Below are 14,344 nucleotides of genomic sequence, written 5' to 3' on the forward strand. Positions count from 1 at the left end.
TTCGTCTGCTGATTGGCTACCTGAAGTATCTGTGGCTGGCAAAAGTGCATACGGGGCAACACCTGGTGGGGAATGGATCGAGCCAAAGATCAACCCAAGGTTGATTGAACACCAGAGCTGAACCTGCTCGAAGCCCTTGATGGCAAAGACCCGTTACTTTCCCGTGTGTCAAGGCCTCCTAAGCCGGTTGCTTTTCGTGAAAATCGGCTGGTTCTTCTGAGCGACAATTTCCTGGCCAATACTGGCAAATTGATCTGCTGAAAAAGAGAGTCTGCAGGAAAACGTTACAGGGATGGACCACTACTGGAACGCCTTATCCCCTGCGTGTCGACTTTCACCAATCGGGCCGGCCGAAAAGACCCTACTGTAGCACGAGCCTTGCGCGAAACTTACGGCGATTTCTGGGCATCCCTGGAGTGCAGGTGCCCGGCAAGACAACCGGTTTTGCCTCAGGGTTGATTCTCCGTTACCCCAGATTCAACATGAATGTGGCAAAATCACGCCCCAGCTGCTTCAATACGGATATGCCAATGCAAATTCCCCCCTTACGGGCGCGGTCAAATGAGATCAAACCACCTGTTACCTTTCTAGGCGAAATATATCTTCGTTGGATTTTATCCCTGAGGATCAGTAACAATCCTTCAGGAGAAATTTTACCAATATCAATTACGTAGGCCCTTAGACTGGTTGTATCCACATGTAGGAAGATCTTCGGAGTAATTCAGTAGGGCAATGGGGCTCGTCCCAGATCCCCAGCTGCTTAATTCAAATAGATTATGAAGTTCGCGCGATAAGCCAAAATAAGTTACGGTTATCTGGTAAGTGGAATCCTGCGCGTCTCATTGATAAGAGCAAGCCAAGGTTATTATTGCCTGGGCATTCGTTTTGATCTTGGCGCAATGTTCCAGAATGCGGACTTTGGAGCTGAAAGAATGGCCAAGAAAGTATGTGCCGCGTGGTCTCTTATCTCTACCATGTGAAGTTGATAGGTTTCTAGACGCAAGGTTTGCGACATAAGCCACATTTGCAAGCGAACTGCTGTTGTCTTGCATAATTTCATAATTTCATAATCTCTCGAGCCTCTCAATGTTACTAAGGGTACTGTACTGGATTAAATAGTGCACTTGGTAACCAACACGGGTGGTTTAACCTTCAAGTACATCAAGTGGGGTTCTTGGCCCGCATGATACCCAATCTAGGTTATCTTGTCTCGCGTGGCCACACCAGTTGTTTCATGGTTATCTAACTTGGGAGGCCAATCAGCTCATCGAGAAAAATGTCTGGATGTTGACATCCTTGGCCCCATGCACCATCAGTGCATTCCACTGATAAGGACGCCCCGTGCGCCAAGACCCCCTGTCCAAGCCAATCAATACCACGCGATGTATACCATTCTCGGGGTATTCTTGCCTGGCTTTACGATCTATACGTCGCCGGACTCTTTGGACTGGAGCTGTGATAAGGTGGATATAAAATGACCCCTCCCCCAGTATCTCTCCTTGCAACATTCGCGTTGAGAGCCCTTCTGAAGGCCCTTTCTTTCACCCATTGTTCTTTATCATTATATCAGTGAAGTCGGGTCTTGCACCCGCTGATCTACAGCATGTCAGACCCATCTTTTGAGAAGCATGGTGACACTAAAGGCGTCCCAAGCAATGACGCCGAGGTAGCTGTTGTAGGTGAGGTCTATGATGTGACCGACCATGGTGCAGACTCCCAGCTGAAGCGCCAGCTGGGGTCCCGTCATATCAGTATGATTGGTCTCGCATCCTCCATTGGTATGGGTCTCTGGCTGGGATCGGGAACCTCATTGATGAATGCCGGACCCGCCGGTATCTTTATCGGTTACCTGCTATCTGGAAGTATCATTTGGAGTGTCAGCCATAGTATTGGAGAGATGGCAATCATGTACCCCCTTCCTAGCGCTGTGAGTTCTCCCACCTATGAATTTCACTTTTCATCCATCGGCCCTTACTGACAGATCGTCATACTAGTTCGTCCAATGGACCAATACCTTCGTTGACCAATCTGCTGGTTTCGCTCTAGGCTGGGCTTACTGGCTCTCATTCTGGATCACAATCGCCAATGAGCTACAAGGTGTCGTGACAGTTATGGGCTTCTGGACAAGTGCGGTCCCAACAGCCGCCTTGATTACAATCTTCTGGCTCGTCATTGTCGCCATGAACGTTGGTGCCGTGAAATGGTTCGCCGAGATTGAAGTTGTCGCTGCCACTATCAAATTCGGTTTCATCTTCGTCGTCATCATTTCCGGAATTGTCTTGTCAGCTGGTGGTGGTCCCAAAGGCGGTTACCCAGCACGACCAGGAGGTACTATTGGCTTCCAGTTTTGGAATGACATGCCCTTCCTCAACGGATTCAAGGGATTTCTCTCCGTCATGCCAACGTGTATCTTTGCCCTATCTGGATCGGAGAATGCCGGTCTCGTCGCTGCTGAGACGAGTAACCCTCTACGATCGGTCCCCAAGGCAGTGAAGTCGATGTGGATCCGGTTGAGTTTGTTCTATATTCTTGGTAGCTTGATCATCACCATCAATGTCAGCCCCCTGGATGACAACCTGTTTGGCGCATCTGGCACGAATGCCAGTCCCTTTGTCATCATGTACAGAAATGCCGGAGTGCAACCTCTCGCTCACATCATGAACGCCGTCATTCTCATCTCAGTGCTCTCCACTGGTGGTATCTCAGGATACGGTGGATCTCGCATTCTAGTTGGTTTGTCACAGCTCAGCATGGCTCCAAAGGTTAGTTCGCTTCTCCTTCTCATCAAAGTCTTGCTAACCACAATCAAATTTCCAAAATATAGGTGATGCAGAACACCGATAGCTGGGGTCGTCCATGGTGGGGCCTTGTCCCTACCCTCCTCATTGGAGGAGGCCTAGCCTACCTCAACGTTAGCGACAGCGGATCAACAGTATTTGGCTGGTTTTCTAACTTGACCTCACTGTTTACTCTCTTCGGTTGGGGCATGATCTGTCTATCCCATATCCGCATGCGCGCCGCTTGGAAGGCCCAAGGTCGTAGTGTCGCTGAGCTTCCATGGAAATCGTGGGCCTTCCCATGGTCTGCCTACTGGGGTTTGTTCTGGTGCTGCCTGCTCATCATTGTTGAGTTTTATCTCGCTGTGTGGCCGCTTGGTGATAAGCCTAGTGCGAAGAACTTCTTCGCAAACTACCTCTCTGTCGTGGCCATCGTGGTCTTGTACATTGGAGCGAAGATCTACTACCGCGGTAGACGGTGGAACAACCTTCTCGAGATTGATCTCGATGGTCCCAGGAGATTTTATGCTCCGAAAGATGCGGAGGGTGGTGAGCGCAAGAGCTTCATGAAGAAGTGGATCAAGTTCCCAACCAAGAACTGATCCATGTGTAGCTATTGTATATTTTTATGAAGATATCATATTATTTTATTGCTTGTTCAGTGAATATTCACATTGAGTGACCCTGTCTTTCCAGAAACGGGTATATTGTAATTCAGCCGACTTGCGGGTTCGGCGACTTGTCAGTTGGCCGTTCCATCCCGAGTCAATCTGACTCTACCTACATCTCCCTACCTTAGCACTTTCATCTGAGGAATCGACAAAGTCAATTTGAAGTGATCAGGATGGCTACATTCGCTGTCAAATCGCTTGACCACCTTGTCCTAACCGTCCGCTCCATCCCGGATACCGTTGCGTTCTACACGACCCACTTAGGCATGCGACATGAGGTTTTTGCCTCACCAGCCAACCCCGCAGTTCAGAGGTATGGAACCATTTTCTCCAGAATCATTCGTCGAATATGAAGTAACGGATGCAGAAATGCTCTTATTTTCGGTATTCAAAAAATAAATCTCCACCAGTCAGGGAAAGAGTTTGAGCCGAAGGCGCAAAACGTCATGCCCGGGAGTGCCGATCTGTGCTTTTTGACGGACGAAAATGCGGAGAAAGTACTGCAAGCTTTCAAAGACGCTAGAATAGAAGTATGGCAGTTCTTCCTTTACATTCATATGGATATGCGCTGATCAATTGCAGGTTCTCGAAGGTGCCAAGATTGTGGATCGGACAGGTGCTGCTGGGAAGCTGAGAAGTGTTTATGTGAGAGATCCGGATGGGAATCTCATTGAGTATGCTCCCTGAATCTCCCTTCCATTTTAGATGATATAGCCAACATTTTCATAGAGTGTCCAATTATGCTTGATTGCATACAGTCAAATCGGACAGAAATTACAGATTGAGTAGCGTCTAGCGTACATGTCGAAGTTTTTGAAGAAGCCTTCTCTAATGGTCGATTACTGGGATGTTGGAACCGGTAATCTTCATCCAGCGTAACGGCCAGTAATTTATGCAGTCAGGCCCCAAACGAAAAGGCCCATAACACCGGCTAGACCAATATTTTGGTGAATAACAGATCCTGCACCCGTGCTAGAGGTCGCAGTAGATCCCGTGGCAGAGGCAGTGCCCTAGAAATTATTTAGTATCGGCACTTTAAACCCCCCAGAGGACAATGAAATTAATCAAGGATAGTTACATACCGTAGTAGTACCAGTAGCAGTAGAAGTAGCCGTCGCAGCCATGTTAGTCGCAGTTGATGCCACAGTAGTGGACGCACAAGAGCTCGCAGACGAGGAAGAGCTGGGAGTCGCAGAGTCACTGCAGTTCCCAGCAGCATACTTGACTTCAGTGCCGTAGTATTGCCAAATTTCGCAAGTTTCGGCACATTTCAGACAGCTGCTGAGATCCGAGCTGTAGTTGGAGCTGGAGCAGTAACTGCCCTCTTGGGCCATCAAGATGACCTCACCTGGTGTCGATAAGTAGTGATTAGCGATAAGTCTCATACAATTCAAATAGTGGTAAGCATACCGCATGCTTCATGGCAGTCATAAAGGGGAGAGCCATTCTCTATATTTGCGCGCTTTTCGAACACATCGTGGGTCGCCAACGCTGAGGATGCCAGCGCGACGATACAGATAGCAGAGAAAGATAGACGAACCATTTTGCAGATGGAATAATTAAGGTAGTATAGTAGAATGAATTAGGTGGATGTTTTGGGTAGTGATTTTCCTGTTCAAAGAAAAGCCGGATCAATTTGATGGTTTTATAGCTGTCGCAATGGCTCGGAGCTAAGGACAAACGGCGTTCTCGCTCCCGATTTCGCCAGCCATCAGAAACCTTGCCTGTTGCCAAGGCTTCCTATATTATCCACTTATTCGCTTGCATCTTAGTTCTCAGTTCGGTCAAGGATGCCAATCCTGTCTGCCCCACTCGGGACAACTTGGTAAAGTACCGCACGACTCATCACGCGCTTTGGCCGGGGCCGATAGTCCAACTTAGTGAAAGGAAATAAGCGAAGTGGACAAATATAAATCTTATCGATTACATGGAGTAGACATCTATATCAATCTGAGACCGAGCTTGATATTGACGCCTGCCACAATGAAGTCGACGTTGATGTCGATGAAATCCGGCAAATTCACCCCTCTCAGCCCAATGAAGAATCAACCTCTTCAATTTCGGGGGTAATATATCCTCCGAGAAAATTCCTTTCAAGTTAAAGTTCCCGACAGCTCTGTATTCCCGGTACTAGCCGAAAAGTGGAAAGAAGCGAGAAATAGAGGGGGCAACTAGCCCCAATCACAGGCCCCGCTCGATCTTATCAATCTAATCTCCCCCGGCGAATGCCCATCCGAGTAGCATCATCCTATAGAACCGTGCTAGACTAGACCAAAAGTTGCTGCCAAGACGACACTAAACCCGATTCTGGTTGGACCTGTCAGACTACTAAACCGATTGTGACTGCATCTGTCCACACCCATGTGTCGTTCACACCGTTCTCCCGTCGCCCGCTGCTCGTTTTCCTGTTTGAGGCATACGATTGGCTATCACATGCGTGCTTGGCCTGGACATGCAGTAATGAGGTGGTATTCGGAATCTCCGATTACATGTCCGACTGTATGTCTGCTTCCATGAAAGGAACTCAAAGTTGTGGATCGATTCCACAATTTTTGTTCTTTGGTTGTCGGTACGTGCTACCGACATCGTCTGTCATTCGGGACTTAGCGTCTCCTCGGAGCTTTGGCTTGTGTCAATGAATATTTAATGTGACTGCCGATCTTCTTTTCGTCGAATCAGGCTTTCTTCTTCTTCTTTAATCTTGTACTCCTGCAGCTGTCTTTTTGTTGACATCATATCAAGATAAAAAGATGTACACAGCCATGCGAGGATATACAGCTCTTCTGGCTCTTGCCAGTCTTTCCTTTGCTCCATGTCAAGCTGCAGATACTGCCACAGATATGGGCCCAGCGGCCTTTCTGTGGCCTCCTGATCGGGCTTGGTCGAGCGCTGCTGATAATACCGCTCCATGCGGGTCAAACGCAGATATTGGCAACCGGACAGAATTCCCTCTCAGTAATACTTTGCCTCTCCCGACAAACTACATCCATTTGCTAACTTTTACAGCCAATGGCGAGGTATCATTGGTCCTGCAGGACGAGTCTTACAATGTCAACCTTGCCATCTCCTACCACAGCAGTAAGTTCTTCGAGGGTACCAGCAAGAAATAATGTCGTGAACTAATTTTCCCATCATAATCCAGATCCAACTTCGAACAGTGACTTCGTAACCGATGTCTCAGGCAGCAATTTCCCAGAACTCTACCCAGGACACGAATGTTACTCCATTCCAAACGCACCCTCAAATACATCCTCGGGTGACAACGCCACGCTACAGCTGAAGTACCAGTCCACATTCGACACCGACACGAACCAAACTTACTATGCTTGCGCGGACATAACATATGTCGCGCTGGCTGATTTTACGACCGACGTTCTCTGCTTCAATGTATCGGTTGCTACATCAACTGCTACTGCCACAGCTACGAGCACCAGCACAGCCAAGTCTGGAGGGCTGTCTGGGGGGCAAATTGCTGGTATTGTTGTCGGATGTGTTGTGGGTGCTGCTTTGATCGCAGGTGGTTTGTTCCTCTTGTGGGGTCGACACCAGCGCAAGGTTCAGCGGGATAAGGTTGTTGCTGTTAGAATGGGTGACTGGGGGAATAATGCGCAGAAGACGGTGTCGGGTGAGGAGAGCCAGTCGCAGGCTTAGACTGGTTTTTGTAACGATGGATGTTCAGGTCATGACATGTTGCACATGAAATAAACTGTTTTTGTTCTAATTATGACTAATTTGTGATGGCTTTGCTTCCAATATAGTTCTTGTCTTCTGGAAGTCGGAGACACTAATTCTGCGATTATCTTTCTCTTTTGACTGGTTCAGTGCTGAAAGTCCCAATCACAGAGGGGAAAATAACTTAAATCGAGATGAATGATAATGAAGTCTGGAATTTTTGTCGAAAGAGAGAAAGTTCTCATATCCACTACTTATATTATCAGGTCTAGCCTGGTGCATATCACTTCATTGCTCTCACGCCTCGGGCTTCCTCGAGGAGAAAAGAAAAGTCTTTGCTATGACTCCGCAAAACAAAATGGACATATTTGAAGGTTGGGTTCATCTATCTCAACGGCGAGGACGATCAGTGATGTCATCCGACGAACAGTTACCTGAAGCGGTTTAGGCCAACGATCAGGACTGAGAGTCACGCCACTCACAAGTGTTGGATCTCTTTTCCTGAACCTTGAGATGAGGCTCAAAATACATATAAGGTGAAAATTTTCAAAGTAAAATTTCACGGTAAAGTTCAAAAGTAAATCATACATTCTCATGAGCCATTTTCAAAGAAACAGACATGCGCTTATGGAGAATCACTTGAACCGTGCATATCCTCCTGCGCCGTCTACCCGACTCTGCTTTGCCAAGAACTTTGAAGAATCTTCCCATCTCATTCCCAACAGTCATCTACAATATAATGTCCCAGTAATTCTCGTAATGAATAAAACAACTTCCGAGCTCTTTAGAAAAGCTCTTTTCATAGCCATCGAGCATGAACAAGACCCGAATTAGACCCCCACGGGTTGAAGACCCGGTCTCATCTCGCACGGTTCCATAAATGACGTTATGATCCATTCAAAATATGCACACACAGGGGTTAAGGGATAGGGCCGATGCCCTAGCCATTACACAGGAACGAATATTTAAGATTGCTCAGGGGAAATGTTATTAAATCTTTGCAACCCTTGAAAAAAGTGAGAAGCCATCAAAATGTCAAATGGCAACTTTGAGCCATTTTCCGACCTATCCCACCTGCAAAAAGAGGACTCCCCCTTCCATAGCATGCCCAACTAACAAAGATCGATCGGAGCTACCGATCGATTGTTCCGATTCGTTCTACAGGAAATAATTGCCATATAAAAGTGGTATCTCGATTCCTGGATAATGACTCCGGAAGCAGAGTTCCCGCCGCCATAAACGCCACTCCCCACTAGCGGGAGCGCTCCGACTGGTTCAGGTACGCATTTCCCTCTCAGGGTTCATTTATTCTACATGCACATCCTACATCCCCGGCTTCGGTGATGATGACCTACTTCCAATCTCTGCAAAGATCTTGGAGAAAATTGGACATCCTAATATGTTTCAAGACGGGTCTCTGAGTTGCGCAGTCAACACAATTGAATTTTACACCCGCCTTTTTTTTTTGGATTATTGGCTAATTGTGTACCTAAATTAGATTGAAATACAATTGAAGTCAACGGGCGCTTGGACAAATAAAATGATCTTCCGGTATCATTGTCGCCAACGTCGCATAATGTTTGCATTTCCCTTCTCGGCACCGTCCCATACAGCATTTCGTTGGATAAGCGGGCACACAGCTTCTATGATGATTGACCACTTCCCTTTCTGCAAAGAATCCTGAGGAAACCTTGTCTATCTACATATACATTGTTTTAAATTGGTCTCTGAGTTGCTGTCGCTATCTAAATTGGTGATAGGCTAGGTTTATATGGATTCTCAACCGTTATGGTTAGATGAGATTACTTGAATTTAGGACTGTAAATGCCCAATACACATTTTCTTCATGAATTTCTCATGCATTGAATCGACTATCTTTTAAGCACTTATTATAGGAGACTCTTGCTTACGTAGCTCACACTTCATGGGTGAAACTGTCATACTTTATCTACTCTGGTATTGAAAGATTATACTATACGGCTCTGGCATTTTTTCTGGAATGGGATGCGGCACCTGTTTTCTACAATCAGTAGGCACTTATACAACCTCCCTCAAGATTTGTTCTACCAGGCAATCACTCAATTACAAGGTCACGTACGAGGAATCATCAATATCGCTCTTTGGCTATGGTCTGTCTAGAGAAACCTTTTCTTAAGACTAAAGTGCTCAAAGCCAAGGTCAAGTCCACAATATATCCAATATTCGACTAGCAGAAAGTTAATTGTAGAGGTCTGTCGAGTATTTTTAAGCTGAGGGATTTAAATAGGTAAATAATGAGTCTACTGGTTTACAGTATCTCGTATGCTGTTTATTCTTAAATGAAATTCGGGGAAGTGTACTCCGTATACAGATTAAGGATGGGCCAGATTCCCCGCGACCCCGGGAAATTGGTAATCGGTAAGCCGACGACCAGTTCCGCACTGCATGATGTCTCATCCCCGTCACTATCTAGCCCCTGTTCTAAAGTTCAATGGAAATTTCTACAACCAGAAAAAAGTTTATGTATTTCCGAGAAGTACGACCCACGGTATATTCATGAGTGGATCCTCTCGCGGTTGGTCATGATGATCAAGCTTCGCCGCTATTATTCAGCCGAAGGCCGTAATTCCGCGATTTCGCCCCTGTTGCCAGGGGTCTCGGAAGTAACATCGCGCGCCACAAAAAAGTATCAATTGTCAATGCTTACTAGTTTAACTTAAGACGCGGAACTTCGCCGGCACACTTTGTCACAATAGTATATCCATCAGAGGACTAGACAGACTCGATACATAAAAGCAATGGCAACCCGCACACTTCGATCGGCTTCCAATCTCCACTCCATCTGCCGCACCTTGGGATCCACTACACGGCCACGAACGACTTTATTATCTACCCAAGCCCCGCTGTCACAGGTCTCCTTACCCTCCCGTGCTTTCTCAACTTCTCCCACTCCTCAATTCCAGTCTTCCAAGTCCGTACACAACTCAGCCACCATGTCTATCGATGCTCTCATCCAAGCGGCCCAGAACCGCCGCACCATCTACAAGCTGGGCAAGAACAGCCCCGTCCCCGATGCTAAGATTGAGGAGCTTGTCAATGCTGCTATCCTGAACGTTCCCAGCTCGTTCAACACCCAGTCCACCCGCCTGGTTGTTCTCCTGAAGGAGGAGCACGAGCGTCTCTGGGACATCGCTGCCTCTACCTTCGAGGGCCTCGTCGCTTCCGGCGCCATCCCCGCGGAGACCTTCCAGAACCAGACTCTGCCCAAGCTGCAGATGTTCAAGGCCGCCTACGGAACCGTACGTCTCACTTCACCCGCAAAGAAGTAAAAAAGCACACTAACTCCTTTTCCCAGATCCTCTTCTACGAGGACCCCGCCCACATCAAGGGCTTCCAGGATAAGTTCGCTTCCTTCAAGGACCACTTCGAGCCCTGGGCCGACCACTCCAACGCCATGCACCAGTACTTCCGTATGTTCTCACCCAAACTCATCCCTTGGTATCAATACCAATACTAACAAACAAACCAGTCTGGACTGCCCTCGAGTCTCTCGGCTTCGGCGCCAACCTCCAGCACTACAACCCGCTTATCAACGAGCCCGTTGCTAAGCAGTGGAACCTGCCCACCGACTGGCGCCTGGTTGCCCAGATGGTCTTCGGTAGCCCCGAGGCCCCTGCTGGCGAGAAGACCCAGAAGCCCATTGAGGAGCGGGTCAAGATCTTCGGCAAGCAGTAGGCGCTTCTGCCCCCTTTATGTCTTGAATGAATTTCCTTTGTGTGGCATCTGACGCGCTTGTGTCACTTTATATCTTCGCGAGCACATATTTGAAGTTTTTGAGCAGATGCGAAGTATAGAGTTGGATAGACTAGAAGATCATATACATTTGTGTTGATGCTGAGACCAATTCTTGTTTTTTTCCCATGTAGATCTCTCTTCCCCGCATAGTACGGATCGTGACACATCAAACCTAATCTTGCTTACCAACTCTAATCCCGTCAGACCTAGCCTTGATTTTCGGCTTGCATGCATATGTTGTACAATCAGGTTAAAAGTAATCCGGAGCTATTATACCGGTCTAAATCAGGAAATTAGGCCTGTCTATGGAAGCACTAACACAAACATACCAAGTCCACGCGGGAAGTTACTTTATTCTCATCAATCTACATTCAAAAGCAGTGTACCTACACGGAGGAAAAACCGTTTTTAGAATCCATTTCTGTGCCTAACAACCATCTCACAGCCCATAATAATATTCAGGTACAATTTCGGAATGAACGAGCTTCTCTGCTTTAACCCAACGGTGAAAACAAACCAGTAATCCAAGCCCACAAGCATCGCTACAAACGCATCATTTACAAAAGAAATCTACCGGCTCGTACGGTACCAGTACTCAGGAGGGTCCGCAAGACACTCGCCAACAGTAACAGCTATTACGACCAACCACAAGTTAGCAAAGATGTTCCACTCAAATCCGATCCAGATCAAGGAAGCAAACCATACTCTCATGCCCTCGCAATGCAATCTCCGCCAACATATTATCTACCAAAATCTCCACGGTGGTCTGGTGGCTATCATGTGCAAGTACAATAGTCCCGCCAGCATCCAACTCCGCCCGGAATTTCTCGAAGCTGCGCCAGCTATCATCGGGATGATCATTCTCGTAGTCCTTCGTGTCGATACTGGCTCCGATGACATGGTACTCGAGGGCCGTCATGGCATTCAGCACGTCCGCTGTGACCATCAGGTAGGGAGCACGCATGTAGGTTGGAAAGATGCCCAAGATGCGCATGAAGGCGTCTTCAAGGTCGGTCATTTGGGTGATGATTTCGTTGTAGCTTAGGGTGTCGAGGGAGAGATGGCCCCATCTGGACAGAAGATGGTTAGCTTGAGTCTCATAGGTCTCTCAATTTCATCCGGCTCCTGGTCTAGTTTGTGGGATGCCCTGGGGAATTTTATGTTGTTTGAGGAAGACATAACGTACGTGTGGGAACCAAGCTGATGTCCTTCGGCCAAAGTACGTTGTACTAACTCGTGGGACGAATCGATGTTGCCTTTGTTGACGCCATTCAGGAAAAACGTTGCGCGGGCACCGTGTTTGGAAAGAGTGTCCAAAATCTGTCCAGTGTAGATGAATGGTCCATCGTCGAAGGTCAGTGCAACTGTGTTTGGGACATTGCAGTGGGTGATGATGAGTCCATATGGGATTGAGGACCCTTGACGCTTTGTGACATTGAGAAAATTGTCTGTCGTGACGAACTGAGTGGAGGATTGTGGTATCACAACGGCTGAGGATAGGCCGAGGGAAAGAGATACAGTGGTGAGAAGGCCGCGAAGATGCATGATGAGCGAGTGTTGCAGCTAATGATGTAGATGGTATGGAACTGTAACAGTTGAAGAGAACGAAGGAACACTGGAATGTATGTTTCGGGGTTTATGAATTAAGCAAAGGGCAGGCACTGACATCGTAGTTGCCAATACTGCAGGCACTAAATAAACTGATTCGTTCATACGTAATGAACATTTAGATTTCACATCGAATCCCCTCATATAAGACATTGAACCTCCGATCGCCCATAAAAAGATATGAATACATCTGGGGACAAATAAGGTATAGTTAAAGGCAGATTAAAACAGTCTTCCCCTTGCGATTTGCCTCCAACCTCGGCTGCAGTTCATGCAAGAGGAAAAGAAAATGAATAATCCCCAGATTTCCAATTCGCGGACCATTTAACCCTTACGGGTCATGCGCTTCGACGAGCGACGCTGCTCTTTCTGGCTCTCACGGTCCAGGTACTTACGTTGCTCATCGGCAGTCATACCACGCAGAAGACGCTCACGCTCTTCCTTCTTGATCTTCTCAGCAGCCAGCTTGCGCTCCTCGGCCTTCTCTTCCTCTTCGACTCGGCGCAGCTTCTTGATTTCATCCTCACGAACATTGCGAACCTTGCGCATGACCTCACCACGGAAGTGGGCAGCTGCGACAAGCTTGTCTCCAAAGCGCAGGAACTGGTTGAAGAGGGGGACAGTAGCGGCATAGCCGGCAGCGGAGGAAAGGTTGACAGAGAGCTGAACACGCTTCTTGGGGACGGTCTCATCAATCCTAAGGGGAACATTAGCTTGATGAAATGCAGAGCCAGTATGAGTGGACGGCTTACTTGGTAGGCTTATCGATCGGCTGGTCAGTCACAATTAAGAACTCAAAGTCATTGCCAGCCTGCTCGATGGCCTGGATGAGTTCCTTGGTAAGCAGAGTCTCGGTGATCTCAGCGCTCTCAGACATCACGGTAACCCAAGAGGGAAGCTTGGGGTGATCCTTGGAGAATGTGATTGAGGCATCGTAGCGATCAGTGCGGAACTTGCGCATGTGGCTCTTGTGAACCACGGCCCAGATGAATCCGTCGTAAGTCGAGTTGTTCACTTTCAGGGGAGTATCCTTGGCGAAGACCGGAACCAAATCCTTCTCCTTGCCATCGAATGCGTACATGAGAGCCTCGTACTTCTCACTGGGGGCCTCCCAGCTCTCAAAGAAGAAGCTGAAGGCGTACTCCATAAGGTAGGTGATGGGGTTGTAGCGCTTGGGCATCTTCAGGGAAATATCGAGGAAAGCAACATTCTGGCGACCGGTCGCATAAGTAGAGAACTCGTGGGCCGACTTCTCCTTCAGGCTCTTCTCCGGGTTGGCCAATTCCACGGTGATCGTCTCATCCTCGTTGGCGCGGGAAATGCCATCGAATCCAACGACAGCAAACTCCTTTTGGAGAGAGGGAACGTGAGCTTGGGCCCACTCCCGCGCCTTGCGGCGGTTTTTCCTTGTACCCCAGACATGGAAGAGGACCAAGAGTACGACAAAAGGCAGGATCATAGCTTCCTGCATGAAGTCCTTGGGAGAGGTTCGTTCCCAGATCCGGTACCATGCTGTGTAAGGAGCAATGGCGCCATGCGTATTAGCAGCCGCGACGGTAGTCGTGTCGGCGATAAGGGACGCAGGCGATGGGTTCGGGGCCTCGACGAAGTCGGCGAAATCTACGGAAGATCTGCGGTCAGATTGAGATTACTCGAAGATGCAATTGCGCAAGATAAGGCTTACCATTATCGGAGCCAGCACCAGATGGCTGGCTGCCAAATACGTTCTTGAGCATACCCGCCATGGTTGGATGGAGACGAGAAGATGGGTGGAAGGGAAAGGAGGTTGAGAGAAATGAAGTGCGGAGCTAAGCTGCGCCGGGCACTAGCGCCCCCACGCAA

The 14,344-nt window shown here is 48.1% G+C and overlaps 7 protein-coding genes across 7 annotated transcripts; 4 read left to right on the forward strand and 3 right to left on the reverse strand.

Annotated features, from left to right (window-relative positions):
• Positions 1-1,603: 1,603 nt before the first annotated feature.
• N7503_008279 (uncharacterized protein) lies at positions 1,604-3,379 on the forward strand (the record flags this gene model as incomplete). The annotated part of the gene is made up of 3 exons (XM_057067826.1): positions 1,604-1,927; positions 1,995-2,762; positions 2,825-3,379. The coding sequence occupies 3 exons, from the start codon at positions 1,604-1,606 to the stop codon at positions 3,377-3,379; spliced, it is 1,647 nt and encodes a 548-aa protein (XP_056918681.1).
• Positions 3,380-3,621: 242 nt separating this feature from the next.
• N7503_008280 (VOC family protein) lies at positions 3,622-4,135 on the forward strand (the record flags this gene model as incomplete). The annotated part of the gene is made up of 3 exons (XM_057067827.1): positions 3,622-3,761; positions 3,816-3,978; positions 4,031-4,135. The coding sequence occupies 3 exons, from the start codon at positions 3,622-3,624 to the stop codon at positions 4,133-4,135; spliced, it is 408 nt and encodes a 135-aa protein (XP_056918682.1).
• Positions 4,136-4,338: 203 nt separating this feature from the next.
• Positions 4,339-4,991, reverse strand: N7503_008281 (uncharacterized protein; the record flags this gene model as incomplete). Its single annotated transcript, XM_057067828.1, has 3 exons — positions 4,339-4,458; positions 4,531-4,796; positions 4,859-4,991. 3 exons carry the CDS (start codon positions 4,989-4,991, stop codon positions 4,339-4,341), a joined length of 519 nt encoding a protein of 172 aa, XP_056918683.1.
• Positions 4,992-6,210: 1,219 nt separating this feature from the next.
• Positions 6,211-7,099, forward strand: N7503_008282 (uncharacterized protein; the record flags this gene model as incomplete). Its single annotated transcript, XM_057067829.1, has 3 exons — positions 6,211-6,403; positions 6,455-6,526; positions 6,591-7,099. 3 exons carry the CDS (start codon positions 6,211-6,213, stop codon positions 7,097-7,099), a joined length of 774 nt encoding a protein of 257 aa, XP_056918684.1.
• Positions 7,100-10,065: 2,966 nt separating this feature from the next.
• N7503_008283 (nitroreductase family protein) lies at positions 10,066-10,913 on the forward strand. Its single transcript, XM_057067830.1, has 3 exons — positions 10,066-10,398; positions 10,455-10,569; positions 10,629-10,913. The coding sequence occupies exons 1-3, from the start codon at positions 10,093-10,095 to the stop codon at positions 10,832-10,834; spliced, it is 627 nt and encodes a 208-aa protein (XP_056918685.1). The 5' UTR covers positions 10,066-10,092; the 3' UTR covers positions 10,835-10,913.
• Positions 10,914-11,464: 551 nt separating this feature from the next.
• On the reverse strand, positions 11,465-12,439 carry N7503_008284 (chitin deacetylase; the record flags this gene model as incomplete). The annotated part of the gene is made up of 3 exons (XM_057067831.1): positions 11,465-11,526; positions 11,600-11,964; positions 12,081-12,439. 3 exons carry the CDS (start codon positions 12,437-12,439, stop codon positions 11,465-11,467), a joined length of 786 nt encoding a protein of 261 aa, XP_056918686.1.
• Positions 12,440-12,826: 387 nt separating this feature from the next.
• N7503_008285 (CCDC47 family protein) lies at positions 12,827-14,326 on the reverse strand (the record flags this gene model as incomplete). The annotated part of the gene is made up of 3 exons (XM_057067832.1): positions 14,187-14,326; positions 13,255-14,122; positions 12,827-13,199 (listed from the first exon to the last, which is right to left on the reverse strand). The coding sequence occupies exons 1-3, from the start codon at positions 14,245-14,247 to the stop codon at positions 12,827-12,829; spliced, it is 1,302 nt and encodes a 433-aa protein (XP_056918687.1). The 5' UTR covers positions 14,248-14,326.
• Between the last annotated feature and the right edge of the window lie 18 nt (positions 14,327-14,344).

This window comes from Penicillium pulvis, assembly GCF_028828015.1.
Source record: "Penicillium pulvis strain IBT 33274 chromosome Unknown contig_7_segment1_segment0, whole genome shotgun sequence".
Lineage (NCBI taxonomy): Eukaryota > Fungi > Ascomycota > Eurotiomycetes > Eurotiales > Aspergillaceae > Penicillium > Penicillium pulvis.

Excerpts from the sequence above, each read along its gene's own strand:
- N7503_008283 (XM_057067830.1), top strand. The coding sequence starts at position 10,093 with ATGTCTATCGATGCTCTCATCCAAGCGGCCCAGAACCGCCGCACCATC. Across the intron at positions 10,399-10,454 it reads TCAAGGCCGCCTACGGAACC|ATCCTCTTCTACGAGGACCC; the intron begins GTACGTCTCACT and ends TCCTTTTCCCAG. Across the intron at positions 10,570-10,628 it reads CGCCATGCACCAGTACTTCC|TCTGGACTGCCCTCGAGTCT; the intron begins GTATGTTCTCAC and ends CAAACAAACCAG.